The sequence below is a fragment of the Pleurodeles waltl genome, chromosome 1_1, assembly GCF_031143425.1.
Source record: "Pleurodeles waltl isolate 20211129_DDA chromosome 1_1, aPleWal1.hap1.20221129, whole genome shotgun sequence".
Taxonomy (NCBI): domain Eukaryota; kingdom Metazoa; phylum Chordata; class Amphibia; order Caudata; family Salamandridae; genus Pleurodeles; species Pleurodeles waltl.
Genome location: NC_090436.1, coordinates 421,638,980 through 421,662,123, shown reverse-complemented (window position 1 = coordinate 421,662,123; position 23,144 = coordinate 421,638,980). Strand labels below are relative to the sequence as shown.

Here is a 23,144-nt window from a genome sequence, read left to right as displayed (position 1 = left end):
TTGGAACAGGTGTCCGAGGTCGTTAGGTAGGAGTCGCTTGGACAGGTGCGTGCCAGGGCGGGGACAGCTGCAGGGCAGCTATTGAAAGCTCGGGGGAGGACGGAGCTGGCAGGGAAAGTCAGGTATTAGGACGGGGGGGAACATTAATTAGACAAGGACAGGCAGGAGACTGCTCAGTAGCAGACAGGTTCAAACAAGGGGAGAAGTAAAGGAGACGAGAGGAAGGAAAAGACAGGTCGAGAAAAGGGGGGGAGGGACCGGGGTAGGGGTGGGGGAGGGGCAGGGGCAGGTGATTCGATGTCTAGTGAGGTTTTAGTTTTGTAAGGCAAAGGCCAAGGGGGTAGGCCTAGGGGCACCTGTTCCAATAAAGCGGCCTTTTACACACACAAACAGGTCTCGGTGTGTCACTCTGTCCCAAACAAGGACAGTCCTCTGAAAACCGGGACTGTCCGAGCAAATGCGGGACGTCTGGTCGCCCTAACTTAAGCGCCAAGTTAACATTCTATTGGGAGTGAGGGAGAGGGCACAACCAGCCAGCTGCTGACACCACTGTAACACTATCATTGAAAGGGATTAGGACGAGTTGTGAAGGAGACCAACTACGCATACACTTACTGATTAACGTGGGAATTTTACATTTACCTATGTAATCCTTGCTCACCCCAGCCCTTCTTAAATCCCACCCGATGTTTTATATGACTTGCCTTCCGATATGTACGTGTGCAACCGTAAGTGCTAAACATGGTGAGGGTGCTTGTAATTACGTAGTAAGGTTCGCGCTGTCTGATGTTATGTATGCTATGTAATGTTCAATTAAATCTTGTCTTAGGCAAATCGCACCACAGGTGGGCTAGGGCTTTGAAGCTAGCCCTGAAGACAACTGGAACTCACTGATCTAACAGTGACTTGTGTAAATGAGCTCAGCCCTTGTGTCTCATAGGTTGACCGGCATCGGAATTAATTAGCCATGTCATCCGTGGCTGCCCAAATTTCTTAAACTATTTCACCATAAAAAAGAAGAGAATTAAAAAATAATTGAACTCGCTTTAATGTGAAAGTGAGGCTATTTACTAGTCCTCTAGTCCTCTCTTCCTAATCAACAGTGTGCATGCTTTGTGCTCTTGATGAAAGTGGCAACCAGAACATTAAAGGCATCTTTTAACATTTTAGCTTATAGGTGTAAACTTCTGTGGCAAAAGGACCGCTTCGTTGACGCATACGGCCGGGAGTCTCTTTTTTCCACATGATAAGTTATTATTGATTATTGTTTGTTTATTCAATGTAAACTTTTACGTTTTTAATGTAATGTAACATAGTTTCTTTCTTTTTGGTGAATTTTATGATGAATCGTCTTCATTTTATGCGTTCATTTTTGACGTTGTGGTTGCTAAAATAGGTCATTTCATCTAGATGCAGTAAAGATGAACATGAATGTTTAAGTACTTGCCTTAAATTGATTTCTCTCTCCACCTTTCTCTCTTTGTTTCATCCAAACGTACATATACACACCTGAAAATAACACAAAATCACTGTGTTTCAATCAGCTATAATACATAAAGTCACTGTGCTTTAATCAGCTATAATACATACAATCACTGGGCTTGAATCAGCTATAATATATAAGGTTCCTTAGATCTGATCAGTGTTCGCCCATCTAAGCACCTCAAATATGCTTGGAGCAAAGTAGCGGAACCATGCTTCCTCAAAACTAAGAAATATACTGATATGCTGGAATAACATGCCAATAGAAATTTGGACATGTGTGGGAGCATGGGCAGCTGTGAAGATGGTGGTTGCTCTTTTATGTGAGGTACCCCAGCTTAATCTGCCAAAATTTGGACATCATCATAATAAAGAACACAGTGCTGCCTGGCGGCCTCCACACCTTACTGGGAGCCGTAAACCTGGCAGGGAGGTGTGCTGGGTCGGCAGTACTCAGCCCCAAAAAGCCTGCCACGGGGAGAGCTGAGGGAAGGGTATGCATGGTACTGAAGGTATACCAAGGTCCCCACCCACTGCAAGAGGAGACTCAGGCTAAAGAACCACAGGAGGCCCCCGAGGGCTGATGGATCCGAAAGGCCAAACGAGGGCAGGCCCCACGGCTGCCGTGGTCAGTGCAGCCAGCGAGTGAGAATGGTGCATGGCCTGCTTTGGGCCCCTGCCCATGTGTCCCTGAGATGTGCCAAGTACTGCAGGGTTGTTCCTGACCCTGGGGAAACAGAGCTCCCAGATCATGTTTTCAGAGTGGTTCCTCTAGACACAGAGCGCAGAGACATTGATGCACTTCTTGCTTGGGGCCAGACCTAGAAATTGTTTATTATGAACCAGCTGAGGGCAACTGGAAAGCAGCTGGCCACTTGGAAAGGGGTGGCGAGGTTCCTGAGAGGAGGACTTGATGTAGCCCATCGGTACCTAAAAAACATTGGGTAGGGGGCTGGAGGGACTAGGTCACAGCCTGCCCATGGACTACTCACTCACTGGTGCCTGCCAGGGTCCCGAGACATGACTTAGGGGTCGGCCAGGGATGGTTGGAGAGCAGCCTGTCCCTTGGGGCTGTGCGCAGCTTGCTTGGCACCCAGATTCCCATTGTCTTCTTGATTGTGGTACAAAGAGTCTGTGATCGATGGTTGGGTACAGGCCACTCACAATAGTGGCAGCAGCACCGAGCAGCAGTGATCCTGCCCAATCCACCCGTCCATCGGGGATGGGTGGGCTGATCATGTCTGATCGGGGAGGAGGTGACTGGAAGAGACTGAATTCACAGAGAGAAAGTAATCCCTAAACAGTGTAAGATGCACATTTGATGACATGGGGATGAACTAACATGTGGGCCTGATCCTATGGTGAGTGGTTGATTCTCAGAGTTGATGCCTTCATCTTTGGTCTCACATCCATCTGACTACTCTACTGCTGTTACTTCTGGCTGCAGGTGGGCTCTTTACATTGAGGGCTGCCCTCACTGCTTCAAACTATTACATGGCTGGGGCCCCCTCATTGTTCCCATCTCCCGGTGGAAAATCCGGGCTGCCCCTTTGGACAAAAGCCTTTCAAAATGGAAGTTACTGATCCTTTCCCTACCATGAGGTGGTGGTTGTCCCTTCCCATTGCTTTACTTCTCATGGGAAGGCCACTGGGTGAGGTGGTGCCCTCAGGACCTCTTTCCATTTTGGTGGGTGTGTTGGGGGGTGAGGACCAGCCTCAGCGTACACATAGATTCAAATCAAGTGCAGAATCAATATGAGGAAGGATAAACAGACTCCCTGGCCTGCACATTGGAATATTGGTCACATCACAAAACCTCAATCCAATTTTGACAAACCAGAGTCTGGAGCAACATTGTCGGTGGTGGAGGGGCGGGGGAGTCACTGGCAATCTAAGAATCTCATCAGTCGATGGAGGCTAAAATTTGCAACCTGAGCTTGGACATCACCCTGCTCCAACAAGATCTTTTTAAGGCGGCGGATAGGGTGACAGCAGCGGTGTGTCACATGTCAGAAATGGAAGACTGTGCCTGCATGGGTCAGAATCAAATGTTGTCCCTATAGAAAACTGACCCAGGTGAAAGATGCTGAGTGTCACTCAAGAAGAGACAATCTAAGAATTGTGGGGCTTCCGAAGGGGACAGAGAGAAAATCACTTACTAAGTTTATAACAACATGGTTGAAATGCTGGGTAGCTACAGTGCCGACATCCTTAATAGTCAAAAGAGCACACAGGGCCCTAGCACCACAGCCACCGCCCCGTCTGGGTCAATAATATGATGGATATTTGATTTAGTGCACAGAGATGTGATCCTCCGGGCAGCCCAAAGGCAGGATAAACATTTTTGTGGCTTGGCATAGTACATGCTTTTTCAACACTACACGTTAAAGGTCCAACAGAAACACCAAACCTTTCTAAAAGCGAAGCAAAAGTTGTGTGCCATGCAGATTCAATAAATGTTGCTCCTCCCGACTGGCTCAAGGTCCTCTAGAAGGACAAGACTTTGCTCTTTGACATTCCTGTCAATGCTTGGAGTTGGGTGGATGAGTGACCAGACTTCAGGCAGAGAAGATTCTCACCAGGGCACTTGGTGGGAGGGGTGGATGGCCTGTCTCCCTGGAAGCAGTTCCCACACCAAAGTCGGAGCAACACATGATTACATCAGTCTGCATAGATATTATGTAACAGCCCAAAGATGCCACTCTTCTTGTCTGCGCTGAAGAAGACAAATCTTATTGAAAGTATCCTTATTTTCCTCCCTCCTGGATACAGAACTCATAATTAAATGATGTTCTTGATAATTTTGATACTGAACTGAGGCTTCCTTCCACCCTGGTCTTTGGGTGGATGCTAACTACCACTATGCTAGTTGTTATAACATTGTTTAACTCTATTTAGTTGGGATGTTAGGTTCTGGTTGGTTACCTATACCCGTTTCTTTTTAAATGATGGGTGACAGATGCATTACTACTAGAAGTATTGGTTAGGAAGAGGTAAGGATATTTGGGGAGTGTACAGTAATTTTCTTTTTCTTTCACATAATAGTGCTGCCTGCTCAACTACAAGTTGTCAAGTTTCGAATTGTCAATGTATGCATCAGATACACAAAACACTAGTCCACTTATAGCCAAGATAAAGCACAGGAGCTAAAAAGGTGGGCTCCAGTGGTTTTATTATCCCAAGAAACCACACTTTGGGTAGCAACTGCCAGTTACTAGGCCCAAGGGTGTATTCCACAGTATATCACTCCTGATTTACCAGGGGCTCTAGAGGGTTGTCCATACTCATAGATAGGTCTTTCCCCTTTGAAACAATAGCATCTACCATGACCCCTTGGGTAGATGGGTGGTGATCTAAAGTACCATGGAGGGAAGGCACTGGACAGCTGGAAGTGTCTGTCCTACCAACTCTGATAGGTGACCCATTGAAGAAGTTGGCCAAGATGTTAGGTACATTTGATATGGGTGAGCTCCTCATAGGAGGTTGTGGAAATGGTCCTTTCTGCAGGGTCATCCCCCAGATGTTTTACTCTTCTCCTCTTCTTTTTCTGACCATGTTTTTGTTGGCTTTAAGACTCTGGGCCCTTTATCACTGCTATCCAGTGCTAAAGTTTATGTGCTCTGTTTCTAAAACATGGTAACATTGGTGTATCCATGATTGGCATATTTGATTTACTGGTAAATCCCTAGGAGAGTGCACTAAGTGTGCCCAGTGCCTTTAAGTCAAATGCTATTATTGGGCCTGCAGCACTGGTTGTGCCACCCACTACAGTAGCCTTTCAAACATGTCTGAGGCCTGCCATTGCAGAGTCTGCGTGTGCAGTTTTAACTGCCACTTTGACCTGTCATGTGTACCCACTTGCCAGGCCCAAACCTTCCTTTTTATTACATGTACATCACCCCTAAGGTGGGCTGTAGTTAGCCCCAAGGGCAGGGTGCAATATATTTTAATTGTTGGACATGTACTTTACGCTTAGCATGTCCAGATGGGGAAACATTCTTACATTCGTTTTTCACTATTGCAAAGACTACCTTTCCCATAGGCTAACATTGTGGTTACCTTGCAACATCTTTTAAGTGTCATTTCCAATTGAGAAAATATAGAAATTTGGAGTGTGGTGTTTCTAGACTCCCAATTTAAAAATGCATCTTTTGATAAAGTTGTTTTTTAAATTGCAGGTCTGAACTTTGCATTTTCAGAAATATGGCATTTCCTTACTTTGACCATTCTGTTCCATAGCCTGTCTCTGAATACACGTCTGGGTTTAGGTTACAGCAACATTTGTGCATTCTCTCCGGTCAGCCACTAAAAGGAAGAGCTGGGTGTGACAGGGGATTTAGTTTTATCTGAATAGGTTGTGTCCTGCCCTCAAACAAAGGGCTGATTACCCCCTGCTGGTACTCGGGAGCCAGGAATGGGTTGAAAGGGATCCTTGTGCACTTCAGAGAATTCTTTTGAAGTTACCCCTACATCAATGGCCTTATTGAGTATAAATACTGGGCTTCTGATCCCATATTTTAAAACACTTCTGGACTGAGGACATTCTACAGAGAAGAAGGACTGTGGTGCTGTTTGAGGGACTGCCACTTTGCTGTTTGCCCTGCGGTGTTGGCTTGCTGCCTGCTACTTGTTGCCTAGGAGTGAGAGGACTGGATTTAACTCGCTACATCCTGCAATCTAAAGTTTCTCCACGGGCCCAATTGAGGTTTCCTCCTGGTTCTGAAGTCTCAGGGATATCAAAGACTTCACCTGCATCTTGCTACCAGCACCTGGGCCCCCCTTCTGTCTATCTTGCTCTGCCAAGTGGTGCCAAATCCAGTTCTGGGCCCTTGGAGATGAGTGTTGTACTGCAACACATGAACTGATGCAACAACACCGGCGCATCACTTGGAACCAACGCATCCTGCTGCAGAAACGTTGCTTTGCTGCAGCCTGCACCAAAGCTGTAGACACTGCTCTTTGATTGTGCAAAGCAACAACTCGAACTTACAACACAGACCCAGCTTAGCTGAAGCAGCATCAGTGCATCAGAACCAGTACTCATCGCTTCTGAACATCAATGCATCAACTACATTATCCGATCAGGAAACAAAGCATCGCCTGCAAGTGCAATGCATCCTCTCATTGGATCACTGAGCATCAATGCAACCAAGGTGCTTGACCCCTGTAACTGGCCCACGCTCTAGTGTGGTCGACCTGAACTTTTGTATTTGCTCCAGTCCAGCACCACCAGATGGCTCCGGGTGGGAGCTACTGAGTTTTAAGCACTGTATTTTGATTTAATCTTCAAAATTCATAACTTTTTGTGCATGTTGGATTTTTGTCATTTTGGTCTTGTTTGACTCAAATATTTCGTATTTCTCTAAATTGGTGTGGAGTCGTTTTGTGGTGTTTTCACTGTGTTACCAGGTGTGTGCACAAATACTTTACACATTTATTCTTTAATTTAGCCTGACTGCTCTGTGCCAACCTACCCAAGGTGAGCACTGGTAAACCTTTAGTGTGTTTATTACTTACCCTGTCGAGGATTGTGGTCCCTAGTTGGACAGAGTGCAAACCTCTGCCAACTAGAGGCCCAATTTCTAACAGGAGGTGACTTCAACTTGATTATGAAGCCGGAGTTCAAATTCACCAGCTCCGCTGTCCCATCCAGGAGAGAGGCCCTTTCAGAGAAGCCATGCACCATAGGTCTAATGATGTCTGGAGCATCCCCCAGTTAGACAATACAGGTTTTAATCACATGTCCACAATACACAATCCACTTCATACCTGCTATAGTTCTCGTTGATATCACAAATGCTTCGAAGATGTCTGCCTGACCACTCTTCTATTGAATTATTGGTGAGGACACAGAGTTTCCTTTCTTCGGAAATATCTTGATGCAAAGCCACAAAGAGAGTTGTGAATGAAGGTATAATTTATTTACGTCCCAACAAAAGAAAGTAAAAGCAGAAGAATGCCGGACACTAAAACATAAGATAGTCTAACTTCAAGAGACTATAGACCTGCCCCCAACCGAGCCTACCAGCAGACACCCAGAGGCTGCTAGAGAGTCTTTACATACCAAACCTTGGGATAGCATAAAAACAGCTATACTTGCCAAAAGATGCTTAATCTGTGAAGCTCAGGATAAATCTGGAAAAATTACCTTCTGGTTAGCAACTCGGCAGGCTGAATCTCAGTTTGTGGCTTCAGTGAGACACCCAGGCTTGGGGATGGTCTCAACGGCACAAGGTATTGCAAATGTGTTATCAAAATATTATATCGCTCTATGCGCTAAGAGGGACTTCCTATCCCTCACGTTCGACAAATTGATCATAGACAACCTTCCTCTCCCCAAGGTGTCTCCTGAAGAAGTAGATACATTAGGCCTACCAATAATAGTGGAGGAGATAGGCAAATTAATTAGGGACAAATCCCCTATGTAAAGCCCTGGGCCCTAATGAATTACTTCCAGAATTTCTTAAGTGACATGCCTCCAGGCTGATCTCACAAATGCGCACAGCGTGAAATGCTATACTAGGATGTATGGAGGCCACAGTGGTGGTCATTCACAAGGCTTGAAAACCAAAAACAGAGTGTGCCTCCTGTAGGCCAATCAGTTTAATAATCACTGAAGTTAAAATCTTAGCAAAGGTTTTGGCCAATTGACTGGTGGTGGGTGATCTAGTGCATTGGAACCAATACGGGTTCATACCCAGCCTGGGCACTTGGCACAGCATACAGCCTCTGCAGATGGCACTGGAATGCACTGCAGTATTGCAGATCTGAAGGCGTAATTTGGGTTATATGAATTATAATTGTTCAAATATTTACAGATTAGGCATGCGCCACTCTTCAAAGATATTGGTCATACGCAGTGCTCTAGCTTAGTTAGGAGGAAGACAGGTTCCTTGTACTCCTAAGGTGGCAGTGTTAGCAGAAACATCTAAGTGGGATGGTGTCTGGGCACAACAACAACTGGTAGAAGCTGGCTTCATGACTGCTAAAAGGGAAATGGCTCGCAATTGGCAGATGCTGGCAGCCCCTCACTGTATGACTAGCTTAGAGCCATGGACGTTTGTGCCACCACCTAAGGAAGTGAATATAAGGCGAGAGGTTGTCCTAAAACACATGGCAACATATGGGGTGCTTGGATGGAGGGACTTCACCAAGGTCAGTCTTATCACTGGACAAGGTGAATTCCAAGATCAAGTATTTCGGGCATTTTGAGTTTGTGATCTCAGATAGGGGCACATTGTTTATTCATGTTTATTTCTGACTTTGACCATTTTGCCCCATGTTTGTAAAATACCAATAAAAATGTGTTGTGAAAAAAAAGAAATTGGTGCATGGTTAAACTGTGCAGTCGAGTCCACCTTTAAATAAAGGGGGTCACAAAGTTAGATTAACCACACAGAGATGTATGGAATAATATGTTGAGGCTAACACCTTAAACTCAAGCAAGTGCTGGGACAGGGCTGGATTGAAAGAAGACAAATGTGTATGGGCTATATCCAAGCAGGGACGGCTCCTCCATAAGGGCGGAGGAGTGTCACCCCCCCCCCCCCCACCGCCAGCAGCGTCAGCTGCAATCCATTTCCACAAAAACGATAATAAACTTTGTTTATTATCGTTTTTGTGGAAAAGGGGTGGGGCTTCGGGGATGACAAGTGTGAGGGGCGCATGTATGTTTGGGCCGGCCAAACACACATGAGCACAGGGTTGTCTCCAGCCCAGCAATACAGCTGCTGGGCTGGAGAGAGCCTGCACAGGCTCCCAGTCTGCCTGGGAGAGCCCTGGCTGTGTGCTCCCAGCTATTCCTGACGCTGCTTTGAGCAGCGCCAGGATTGGCGCAAGGCAGGTTGGGAGCCTGTGCCTGCAGGGAGGGAAGAGGAGAGGTGCAGTGCAGAGGTGAAGGTGGTGGCGGCACAGGTAAGTGTTTTTTTTATTTTATTTTAAATGTAATCCCCCTTCCCTCCCCCGTCAACCCCTCCTCCTCGTGCACTGCCCTTCAGTGTAGAGTGAGGCGTCACTGTATCCAAGCGTCTTCTGCCATTCTCAGTGTGAACTCTTATATGGGCACATCACCACGATTTGTGTAAGACCAAACAAGACGCTGCCTACGGTGTAAGATTTCAATGTAGTATGAAAGATGTAATAGCATAGTGGTACACATGTGTGAAGAGTCACCTTTGAGTACCTCTATTAAATCCCCCAACCATCACCCATTCATGGTTCATGCCACTCCTAGAACAATGTGTGAGGAGAATAAATATATCTTAGGTCAAAGTTGATGCTGCAGAAAGCACAAAATATATACTCATGTGGCAGTCCCAAATACCTATGCTTTCTGTTGCCCAAAGTTCAACATTCCAGATGAAGTGGAAACAATAATGCATACAAGCACTAGCAAAGCCAACAGGTTTCTCCTTTGGGACCTATTGGATGTAAAAATTGCTTTTGGCAATACAGTGCAATGTCTGGATACTGTGCAGCATCATAAGAAAAATAAGTAAGTGGCAGAACTGATAGGCACGCCAGTGCAATGGTGCAGGCGCCACTTTCTTTAAGTTTTTATTTACCAGTCCGAGTTCCCGGACGGTACTCGGAATTGCTAAATAAAATCTAAAGATGTTGTAGAGCAAAAGCAGCATTTAAAAATAAAAAAGGATCACCGGTGTTTGGGCTGTGGGAGGTAACGGAGGAGAAGGAAAGAAAGCACAGGGAAGGTGAGAAGCACAAGAGGGAGAGAACATCGCAGAAGCACATGGGTGAAAGAGAGCAACGCGGAGTGGGAGGGTGGGAGAAGCACACAAGTGATACAGCTGGACAACACATGCACTCATGGAGTGGTAAAGCAAAAAGAAATGAGAGAGCAGATAAAGGGGAGGAACGAAAAGAGAGAGAGAGCAACCCATAGCAGGAGGGGGACAGAACCAAGCAAGGCCAACAACTAAAAACACATGCAATCTCGCAGAGTGCTTAAGCAGAAAGGACAACGTAGCTCCTTAAAAGTGGCAGTGGTAGGACACAAGTAAAGCGGATATGTTCCAGGAGAGGGACAAACATAAAATTAGCAAGCCAAGCCATCACCTAAAAAGCAAACAAATGATAGTTTCAATAAAGCCAACCCATAGTAGGCAGTGGACAAGCTTTAAGCCCATGGAAGTGCTTGGTAAGGTCTTGGTAAGCTGAAGTGGTGTTTTGCAACTAGACAGCTTGCGCTGTCTGGTAGGCTCAACCAAAAAAAAAACTCTCTCTCCTCTCTCTCTCTCCCTCTCTCGCGCCTTCCCTCCCTCCCCCCTCCTCCCCGCCACTACACACACAATTCCTGCATCTCTCTGCTATTACCAAACAACACCATGCTGCTGTGTGAAGAGAAGGCAGCCACATAAAACGTGGGGAGAACGTGTCTGGTTCTAAGAACTGAATTGTCCTTGATAAAAAAAATAATTGGGATTGGATCTCAGCCATGCCCATTCTTCCGGCTAAGTTTCGCGGCAGCAGACAATTGGAAGCTCTAGTACAGCCGCTGAAAGTGCACGGCAGTCTGCATGGGGCACTTCTCCTCCTGGCATCAGAGGGGGACAGAAAAAAACATGATCTTGTGCTCCCAAATGTCTACATAATTGGAAGAGAGAAACAGCGTCTGAGGTGCTTGGACAAGCTTTGGGCCCGTTTGACATTTGAACTACTCTGTTTTGCGTTTTTTTTAAATGCCTTATTAGGTTACTTGTGTAATCGAGCCTTATGAGTTGTTCGACTAGCCATAAATCGTATGTTAATGTGTAAGCATGCTGCTATTAAGCTGGAGTATTTGACTGGACTGGCTTTGCGATATCGATTGACAATCGTACCGTTTTCTTTGTCTCTAGTACATCCAGGGGCGTAGATTCAGGGTTGTTTGGGGTGTTACACCCCCTAATAAATCTATTTTCTGGTAAATAGTTGGATAGGGTGCTTTCAGTCGGTTATGGTGATGTATCTGTCGGATTTCACCAGGAATTCTGACATACGCAGAAACAAAACACACACTCTTCCTCTATGTTTTGAAAGTGTTAAAAATGTTTGTTAGTTTACAAAATATAGGGCCAGATGTATCAAAGTACCGTTCAGCATTTCCTAAATAGCAAATTTTAAGAAATAGCTATTTGAGAAATGCAAAATGGTAAGAAAATAGTGATTCCCTAATAGCAATTTCTTAACATTTGCAATTGCTATTAGGGAATCACTATTAGTAAATGGGACTCCGTTCATCCTTATGGGCCTATAGGTGCGAATGGTTTTGTATTTCCTAATTTGCTAAATCCTTTTAGGAATTCGCAATTTAGGTCACGGAAATCCAAGGGTGCTGGGGGCCCAAGGCCGCCTTTGATGCACCCGCCCCCCACCACACAAATGTGCACATGAAAGTGCACACATGCACATGGTTACCACCAACTTGGAGCTGGTGGTAATTGCATTTTGTAAACGCCCAGTTTGCATTTAGGAAATGCATAATACATGTGCATAGGTAATCGCTAATAGGTATTCCCTATTTGCGATTTCCTATTTAGGGAATCGCAGTTTGAGACATACAAAGCTGAGTCAAAATTTTAAGGATTCGCTATTTTAGTGATTCCTTAAAATTTCACTGTGAATGCCTTTCATAAATCGTGAAAGGCTATTTTGCATTCGCAAACGGTGGAATTTTGTGATTCGCACTGTTTGTGAATGCAAAATAGTTTGATACATCTGGCCCATAGTGTTTTCCATCTCTTAATACCCCTACCAATCTGCATTCCTCCCCCTTTCCACTGCCCCTTAAGCCACTCGCATGCGCCATGCTTATCCTATAATGTATTTTAACATTGTAACCTGTGTGATTGTTGGGAAATCTGAAGCTCGTCAGCACCCCCTAATCTTACTGACCACGCTACACCTCTGAGTAAATCGACTGTAATATAGAAAATATTTCACCAACATGTAGCAGAAGGATGTTGTGGCTTGTAAAGGTTATGTCTTGTTTATTAGAACTACTGCCACAGAAGCCTATGTAATATTCATGCACGTGTATATACCGTGTTTATGTGAATATATATCTATGCAATATGTACATTGAATTAAGCTTGCTAAAATGTGTATTCCTCATGTTTGTAGGTGCTAAGTCTGAAAGATGGTGGCACAGAAGCACAACAGAAAATCTCTTACCTAGAAGACACGGAGGAAGGTAGAGTTATGAAGCAAAATATATTGCATCCCTCTTCAATAAAAGCATTCACATGATAAATATGTACTTTTTAAGTACAAATTCTCTCTTCCAGTGTCTTTTTCCTCATCAGCGAGGGGTGTGCGATAGAATATTTGTACTTGCCTCACTCGCACCAAATGTGTTTTCTGGCCATATGCTTACCTGAGATTGAGTTATAAATGTATACTTTAAGTTCTACAGTAAAATGCTATATATATATGTCAAATAGATAGTTGCTGGGCCAGAATATTACTGGTGGTGATGCCTTCTTCCTCTCTAGGCCGAGTGGGGAGGAGTTTGTATGTCAAGCATGGCTCTTTTAGGCTTTGGGTCAGGTCAGAGAGCAGTGCATATTCGGCTTAATTTCCATACAAACCAGGCTATTCAGCTCCAGGCATTATGGGAGGTTAAAACCTTGTGTTATGCCTCATGGTAGTGGCCGAGAGTTTACTTGGAAGGGGAAGGGTGGTCAAACCAAAGTGATTCATATCTCAGAGTCACAGGCCATAAACAACAGAGTTAGGCAAACGTACAGCCTCTTTGTACAAAATCCATCTTTTTTGCTCTGATTCCCTCATGTTTCAGGGCATCTGGTCTTTTGATCTTTGACGCACTGGTGGGTGTGAATCAGCGTCCAGCTGCACATGTTTTGCCATAAAAATAAAAATGTGTTTAAATTTAAAATACCATATTTACTCTTTAGTAAATCAGCTGTAAATGTGCGCCAAAGCTTTGCATAGCCGCACAAAGTTCAAACCTGGGATGCGAACGTGTTTTTTCTGCTTGCATCTAAAATGTGTTTAAAGCACTTGTCTGTGCACGTTAGAGACTCATTTTTTAAAGATGTGACAAACTGGCGAAAACCCTATTATTAAAAAATGTTAGAAAATAGTAAAACATTTCATATTTGCAACATGTAGGGAGTTAAGTATGCAAAATGAGTGGAAATATTAGATTTTGATCTTCTGCACGTCTTATTTATGTTTCAGAAGTTGTCTTATTGTCAGGTGCAAAGCTTCAGGGGGATGTTAGGGGTGTTACACTCCTAATGAATCTATTTTCTGGTCATTATTTACCCCCAACAAGTCATTTGAGTCTGGTATTGTGAGATGTCTAGGATTTGAGCAGGACGTTTTATATATATATATATATATATATATATATATATATATATACACACACACACACACACACACACTCACTATCTCTCTCTCTCTCTTTCCCTCTGCTTTGAAAGTCCTACAAAATATTGTTTATTTTACAAAATATTGTGTTTTCTCTCACAGTACTCCTACCAATCAGCCTTCATCTCCCTCTCCACTGCCCAGTGGCGACAGCTGCTAATCTCAAGGGGAGGGGCGAGGGGACGGGGGAAATAAACAAAAATAATTGTTACAAATAAACTTTCCTTTTCCTGCTGCCATCGGACAGCGGCACAGGCTCCCCCACGCAATCCTGGCCCTGCTTTTATGCTATAACTAGCATGAAAGTAGCACCAGGATTGGTTTGAGCGGCTTGTTCTGCCGCTCAGACACTGCGTTAGTCTGTGCAGTTTCTCCAACCCAGCTGTGCAATGCAGCTGAATTGGAGAAATCTAAGTGCACATGTCAGTGTGGCCGGCCTGAGATGTGCGCGCTCAGTGCACTGACTCCACTCCCACTCCTCCCCTCTCCCTTGGACCAGCCCCTGCAGCTGCCAGCTGAACTTGCAGCTGAAAAATAAAACGATTACTAAACATTGTTTTATTTTTCAGCTGCTGACTCTTAGCCAGGGGCGACGCTCCTTGGCCATTGCGAAGGAGCCGCCCCTGCCACAGCCCCCGCCCCTCTTATGCACCAAGCTTGTTGTATAATATATTTAAATGATATATGCCAGTCTGATTGTTGGAAAATCTGAAGCTCACCCCCACCCCTCAATCTTACTGATCAAGCCACATCCCCTGCTTATTGTGTGATTAATCTTTACTTAATATTTGTAAAAGAGCTAGTCCCATTTTCTGGGTGAACTCTGTTTAGTTTGTATCTAATTGTCCCACTTCACACCTAATCAATCCTTGGGCTACTTTGACCAAATGCCTGGCTTCAAGGGTTGCAGCACAGTGAGCTACAACAAGAACCCTCCTCGCTACCAGCACTCACCTCCCTTTCAAAAGGGGTCTTTACACTTGTACTCAGTTCCTTTCTCAAACAAAAACAGTGAAAATCCTATAAATGGTAGGTAGTGAAACTGCAAGATCCTTAGTTTGAAAACAGTTGCATGGGCATTCTTAAACAGAGAGCTGCATGGAGCATATGAAGAAAATAAGATTATTTGCTGCTCGCTGGAAGAGTTCTCATCTGCCCAATAGGAGACTGTGACGCAATGTTTGCCTCCTGATTTTCCTTGACAATGTGAGACTGACCCAATGAAAGGAAGGGATCCAGGTCCTGTTCAGGGAAGCCTGATTGGCTTTGGGACATCTCTCCTGAAGGTGGAGAGCACGGGAAGTTGTGGGCACCGAAGAAACAGTGTCATCCTGAAAGAGAGCCAATAGATTAGTGGACGTTTCTTCACTCAGCCCATGTGAACCTTCTCCTTTGTGTCTGTGAAAGGGTCCTGCACAGTGATGGAGTTGGCACTGCTGCCAGAGGAAACCCATAACCAGTTCTAACTTGCCATTTTGGTGTAACATGAATCAGAGTTGTTGGGACCTTTTTGTCCAAGGACGCCTTCCTGAAGGTTTGAAGTTCATTAGGGTAGAAGGTGGGAGGAAACTGTCAATGATTTTCAGATGTTGTCAGTCTGGGCACTGACCTTGTCCCAGCTGCAGGCAGATATCAGATTGGGCTGGGTGTGAACAGCCTGAATGTCAATAAGCCTGAAGGGAGCAGTTCAAGCTGTAGCAAGACACTAATGTAGTCGATACCTCTCCCATCCAACGCTTGCAAGGCCATTAGAGCGTGGTGGGAGAGGGATCTGAGCTAAATAAAAAGAGGAGACATTATATCTGTGTACTAGAGCTGGAGAGAGGGACTGAAAATGGGTGAACAAGGGCTCAGGCATAAGATTCCACATTCATTATCTATTGTTTTCCTCTGTTCATTTTCATTGTTCCACTTTATTTCCCTGTACACACTGAATAAATTATATAAGTTGCTACGTGCAATAATTTTGTAATGCAGTGGTTTAGTTGCATTCAGCACATTACTTTGTAAGCATGTGAGTTTGAGTTTTTGCACATGTTCGGTCACGGCTGCGGAGAGCTTTAGCTGTCTGTGTGCAAGAACTGTTGTTTCAAATGCATACTGTATTCTTAGAGTGGGGGTTGTGTCAACCCCTTGCCCATAATTGGATGCATTCATTGTCTGTCTCAGGTGTCTGTTTTTTTATTCAGCAGTTTCATGTTTACCGTCCTACTATTGTATTTGTCTACCCAGGAGCATTTTAGTCTCATAGTGTTCTGATTGGATGAGTTATAAAATTATATTATTCCACTGTTGGCTTGATGGGGCTCTTTTTATTTATTCTACCTTTAGCACTTTTTGCAAATGCTTCTGTTCCCTTGCTTTCTTCCCCCTTGTGTGTCACTCCAAATGCTCTATTTTACTCTCCTTTTCTCACCCTGCTTTACAGTTTTTCCATTTATGTTTATGAGGGCCCAGCAGCGCTGATGGTCTGGTCGCCTCCTTTATTGGCACTTGCACAGACTATGCTTTCCTTTGTTTGTGCCTTGTGCAATCTATGTTTATTTTCCTCCCTGCTGCCTACCCCACTCCCAACCTATTTTGTTTTACATGTTTTAGCATTTCTCAAAATTGTTGCGCAGGCCCAACAGCTGCAAAGTGCTAATCAGCGAGCTCGCTCCCTTTTTCACCCTAGAGGGCACTCTTTTTTTGTTACTTAAAACGTACTGGTTTGACATGGCCACACTCCGTAATAAATTGGTAAATGAAAAACAGCCGCCATGCCTTGCTGTTCATGTGCGCACATCCGTAAGACACACCCAAGGGTGGCCATCTTGGAATGGATTTTCTTTAACAGAATACCCATTGGAAAATTGCTGTCCATGCAACTGCAACTCATGCAGCCAATATGCAGAAGCAATAGGTCAGCCATTTGGAGTCAAGTCTCACTGGCTTTGGCGGTACTTGGTGAACCTGTTGCTGTAACGCCCCCAGATTCATGATCTAAAAACGGATAAAGCAATATAAAAGAGTGTATATAGTCCGGTGGTCATGTCAATTTTTTTGCACATTGGCCTGGAAATAAAACCCATCACCAGCTACTCGCAGTCTCTGACTTACCCAGTGACAGAAGTCACTGGGCCTACCAGGATTAGCTGCAACGCAGAACCACTGCTGCTCTGCACAGTTTCCCCCAGGGTCTCCAGCTGCTCAAAGGATTTGAAATCTCCAGGTGATGCGGCCGTGAATGGGTAATAACTGGGGCACCTGGTATCCCATTTCCCGCATTTATTCCCCAGTTCTTGACCCTTAGGGTTTAACTCGTTTTTCCTACCCTGAAGTTAACATGCGGGCCGGTAATGGTAGCTCCTGTTGAGTGAATTATCAGTCCCTCTACCCGGGACCTGCTGTTACTAAACACCTACTAACTTGAAATTCCAGAATCCAGCAGATATGTATTTTTTACATTTATTTTTGCATTTTTATATAGGACTAACTACACCCAAAGATATTGGAGCCCTTTACATCAGCAACAGTTACATTACACAAGGTCAGATGTTTTTTCCTATGCACGGTGAGATTAAGTGATGTGCCCAGAATCACAGGACGTTAAGACTCCAACCCGGTTTCCCAATTCCAAAGTCGGAAGCTCTGGCAGTAACGCCACATCCTCTCCCCTATGCAGATGAAGCATTAAAAAAAACAAAAAGAAATAAAGAGAAAGTCATGCTTATTTATTTAACATTAGCGTCGTGCATGTTTACGTAAAACTTGGCTTTCGTTTTTTAGCAGTTCTATTATTTAATGCAGTTGCTTTTAAAAGTAGTGTTTAAATAATATCAGCAGATGGTGCTGTTTCACCAAAGCATATCGTGATGATTTTTAAATACTGAGAACAGAACATGCTAAAGTACTGAAAATAATAGCGCAGCAGTGAATACGAATTCCGTTTAAGAGATCAAGAATTGCAAAACCTTTTGAATTAAAAGTGTGAGCTGTTATGGAATAAAATATTTGTGTAAGAAGTATTTATTTAAAGGAAAAGACAGGAACAGTGTTTCTGAGCGTTTTCTACTTCAGAATCCTTCTGTGTGTTGCTGATATTACGTCTGATTCCTTCTTGTTCTGAGGGAAAGATGCTCAACAAATGTTTCATTTAGAAAATAGACTGCAGTCAGAAGGTGGAATGCAAGTCCTTCCTCAGTGGTTATGTCCACCTATCTGACCATCGTTAGCACTTCAAACCTTCATTTCTTTGGCGTGACATTAACTGGAATGTGTTTCGTCTTTACTTTGAGTCTAATGGCCTGACTCACAATAACTTACACTTTTGAGTAATTTACACTTTTGACTAAGTTTACTACTTTTTGCTTAATCACAAAATCTGAGTGTAAATTACTAGTAACAAACAGTAGTAAATTCCACACCTACTCACCTGGCCAACCTGTGGTACTGCAACACCCTCCATTGGAAAATAATGAAGGAAGAGAATTAAAATAAAATACCTCATTGAATACAACGTTAAAGTAAATTAAATTATTTATAACTGTTAAAAATATAAAAAAATATAATTTAATGTAAAAATATACAAAAATAGAACAGATTTAGTAACTATAAAATATTTTATTTCCCTATTTTGAATTTAAAAAACATAATGCAACTATAGCTTTTATTAAACTATCACCAGATTAGTTTTAATTAATTGCATACATCACTTTTAATAACAATTAATTCATATTAACATTTTTTCATTAAGTTAGAATGTATATTTTATTTAACATTTAAAATTATTTTTAATTTAATACTATTAAAGTTTTAATTCAAAATTAAGTTAATATTGTTGTAACATTTCTTTATTTAGTTGTACATTTACAATAAATAGATCAAATGATTTGGATTAATATATAACATAAAAGCTTTTAAAATATTTTTTGAGTTAAATACCTTGCCATGCAGATGTTTCTGTCTTGTCTGGAGACTCGCAATGGTAAATCACGGTACTGCTATATCTTTGGGCTGTTGTGGGTTCAGGAGGCTCCCACATAAGGTCTCACCAGAGTCTCTCCCGGCAGTCTGCAGCACGATAGTAGGCTCAGGAGTTTGGAAAGTGCTTCCAATTCACCTTCACATGAGTATTGCCAACGGATGCCCACATGAATGCCAATATAATCTCAGGATGATTGGAGGGCCAGCAGAGATTTGCAAGTTTAGGATCGGATTTCTTGCCAGCCACCACCCCCTTTTCACGGAAATCCTTATTTCAGCTCAGAAGCAGTGTAGGAAAGAGTGGGTGTAGATTTATAGTTCCAGTTGCTGCATCCCGACAGTACGAGGCTGCGGGGCTCTAGATTCTCTGTTGCCTCTGGACTTGTACAGCTAAAATTGTTGGTATGATCTAGTTCTTATGGACGTAATGGAAGTACTGAAATGCTATGACCTCACAGAGTGTTGCCACATGGAAAATGAGCTTGTAGCAAGTGTGTTGACTTGCAGAGCGGGATCAGCTCGTTCATAAAAAACATGAACCCATAAATAATGGTGTTGGCTTGGGCAGTTACCCATGAGGTTTTGTCAGTCATGGTCACTCATCCGTTCACAAAAACAATTCACTTGATCTTGGTGCCATTTCATTTTAGCCAGTCATATTCTAGCCATTCAGCCATTGTTGACTGATTTGTCTACAAATTGAATCAAGATCCTCATCTAATATTAACAGTATATGGGCCTCAAAACGTGGGTATACAATGCAACTTTAAATGTGTGAACAATCTGCAGGATCCGGAGGAAGCTTATTTGTAAAAAAGAGATGCATTTGTATTTTTCCACTCTTGGGAACTCAATTAGTGACAAGGTGGGCTTTTACTAAAGTGATGGACACTATAAGGAGAAGTACCTAAGTCACTCTGTGTGGACAGGCAACTTAAGACCATCCCAGCAGTTCACTATGCCAATCTCTAATATTCAGGAGATGTGGGGGAAGCCAACAAAGCATGGTCTCATATCTTCAGCTATTGTCTTTGCCACCTCCACGACAATGAGGTGCGCTGACTCACTGCAAAGGGTAGCCGGTGGAAAAGAAGAGAATTTACTAGGTTTGATAAGACAAGTCGATGAAAAACTGAAAAAAGTCCTGACAGTTTTGGGAGTTTGTGACCTTCTAACTGTTGTATGCTTGTTCATCACCTCTGATGAACATTGATAGAACTCAGTGGACCCCTTTACCCTCTGGGTAGTAGAACGATCTCCCAGCTGTTCCGGGGCACGAGCCTTCCTTTTGCCTTGGATTCGTGCACGCAACACAGAGCAAAAATGGTTGAGTCTCATCGCACATGACTCAAAGAGAGCATCTGTGATGGCACCCGCCATTCGTCCAACTTGTCTATTGTCTTTAATTTCAAACTCATGAGGAACGATCTCAGCCCAAAGCCTAGGCTTTTAAAATATGTTCATTATGTGCCTTAACGAGATCTTCTTTGGTAATGAATGAATATACTTCAGCTTAGCTTTGGGTCCTGTGCCTACAGTGGCATTTGCCAATCTGATTTTTACTGTACATTCAGAGTCACTAGCGCCACATTTTTCTCCCCAGTAGCTCCATTTACACCCTCTTTATTGAGGAGAGCAGTGCGAGTGCATTCAATTCTGGGTGGCCTCAAATGATAATCAGCAGACCTGAAAACCACCAGGGCTCAGTGACTGATGCCATTGTCTGTGCAGGATATGTGCTGTTATTGCATTTTCATGCCAGGGCAGCAGGCTGGCGTAAGGTGATACTGTGCATCCTTATTAGCCAACAGGGGAAGCCTTATGACAACTTAATTAAACTTTATTACATACACCAGAACCTTGCTTCTCAGATAATGTGAAACACTGTACGTGATGTGTGCAACAGCCAACAATCCTCTGATGAAATTGCACGTTTTATCGTTTGGACCAAGTTCGTGAGGACACTCATAATAGGAATAATATCTTTTTCAGCGATAGCAAATTAAATGTGTTCCCTTGTAAATTGCTTACTCCTATTTACCTATGTGTATGTTGTTGTTTTTTCGTATGAACATGCCCCAGATGCAGAGCTTGCACATTTTTGTTTTATTATGTTTACATGTTTTACTTACAGTCCTTCTAATAATGAAAAATCATCTTTCCAAAATGTCTTACAAAATATAAAACCACATTTCAAAATAATTATCTGTGTATTCACTTAGGTATATAAAATTAAGGTGTTTTATTTCACACTGTACATTCTACTTTTATTTTCCATGACTACACTTGCTTATGGGGACGTGTTTTGTGTCATCGTTCCCAGGCCACAAATTGGAGTATAAACAAGCAGGTTGAGAGATCCATTCCATAACACATGCATTAGTAAACTGATCTTCATTCATTTATGTATTTCATGCGTCGAGTTCTTATGCTCATGAACGTAGACAATTCACCTGTATTGGACGATACTGATAGAATATAAAATCTATTATGAACTATTGATGGATCACAGCTCCATTAGACTTATGGGTAGTTTTCCTGAGAAGGTTACCACAAGGATGTGACTTTCTAGAGAGATATAAAGAGTGAGGGCGTGAGAGGAGTGGGTCGTGGTAGCTAGGACATCACATAGTTCTTAGGTGTATCACGAGGGTAGGAGATATGAACGTGAAAGCCATTGACACATTCAAAAAGCAGATAAAAGGTAGAATGATGAACAATATGTGAAGTGACAGAGACATTTGAAAGCAGAGGAATGAAGGAATTAAAGGTTGACTGTAGAAGAGCATGGGAGCAGGCAGTTCAGTCCAGCAGTGGGATGGTACACTAATGAAGATGTGAGAAGACCAATGAGCGAGTGAACACCTAACTGACATAAGTTGAGGTATGTTGGTAAAAGGTGAGATAGCATCAAATACTACAACTAAGGTTACAGAGCTGCATCCTGACCAGGGGTGGTTCCTCCTAAGGAGCAGAGAAGTGTCACCCTGCTTGCTGCAAGCACAGCAGACAAACACAATTGAACAAAATGGCATAATAATGCCATTTTATTTTGTCCTCATGCTCGCGCTGTGTACAGTGCGAGCATGAGGGCATAGGGCGAGGTTGCATCCTGTAGGTTGCAGGATGACTGCTCCCCCTTTCAGTGCGCATGTCGGGTTGGCCAGCTGTCTAGCCATGACCAGCCTGACATGTGCACTGTAGAACCAGCAAATCCAGGGCTTTCAAACAGCTGTGGAAATGCTGGCACAGGCCCCCAGCCTCAAAATGAGTGCTGGGTTCGCCTGCTCCCACCAACCCTGGAGCAGTTCTAATGCTGAAAACAGCTTGAGAGCTACTCCAGGATTCATTGGAACCCCGTTCCACTGATTCCTGCTTGTGGGCGTGGGGCAGAAGTGCCGTACAAAGGGATGGGGGGGAAGGCCGCAAATATGGTTAGTTTGGCACCATGGTGCCCCACCACATTTTAAGCCTGCTGCCACTGAAACTGCCGAGTTTTTTCAGAAGAATAAATGGCTGAGTAAAAGAACACGCTGAAAAGTTAATTTCATTCTTATGTTCAAAACAAGCAGAGTCTGTGTGTGTATATTTATATATATATATATATATATTTATATATATATATATATATATTAATAACTAGAGGTGGTCGCCAGTAGGTAGTTTAGTTAGGAGCATGTGTTTCCATGGAAAAAGCGTTTTTTGACTTCCCTATGTATTTGTCATCATATGACGAATCTTCACAACATATTCCCAAAAAAGTGTGCCATGATTCTTTTTGCACACTGAAAGTTTGGGGGTGATCCATCAAGCGGGGACCAAGAAAAAGGGGGCACCAAAAGAGTTGTGTTTTTCATGTTAATTCTCAAAGGACCTTTGAACACGACTACAGACAGAACCGCTGGACAGAATCACACCAAATTTGGCAGAAAGGTAGCTTTTGGTACACCGATTATGTTTTAGCTTACTTGATGTAAATCCATTCTATAGTATTTGAGAAATTTAAGGAAATCCAAATTTATATATCTCTGGCCGCAATGACTTCGCAAATCATTACGAGCAAAAAAATGCACAGCTCTGATTGTCTGCCAACACTTCAATCAGAGGTTTCAGCTTTAGCCGAGTCCCTAAAAAAAATGCAAAAAAAAGGAAAAGGGGCCAGAGTCTCCCTGACCCCTTAGCTAATTTGTGGAATTCCAGAATCAATGACAAAAAAAAAAAAAAAACACAAGGTTGGGCTCTTGCGATTGTTTTTTAAGAAAACCCTCTGGTGGGCCAGGTCTCCAGGACAAAGTAAAAAA

General features: G+C 43.3%; 1 protein-coding gene across 6 annotated transcripts in view; it reads left to right on the top strand.

Annotated features, from left to right (window-relative positions):
* Positions 1-23,144, top strand: part of ARHGEF28 (Rho guanine nucleotide exchange factor 28) — an 892,610-nt gene that overhangs the window by 526,177 nt on the left and 343,289 nt on the right. For all 6 annotated transcript variants that reach the window (XM_069223983.1, XM_069223974.1, XM_069223958.1 and 3 more), the window contains exon 7: positions 12,604-12,673. In XM_069223983.1, the coding sequence (XP_069080084.1) occupies positions 12,604-12,673 (70 nt within the window). The remainder of the gene's footprint in view (positions 1-12,603; positions 12,674-23,144) is intronic.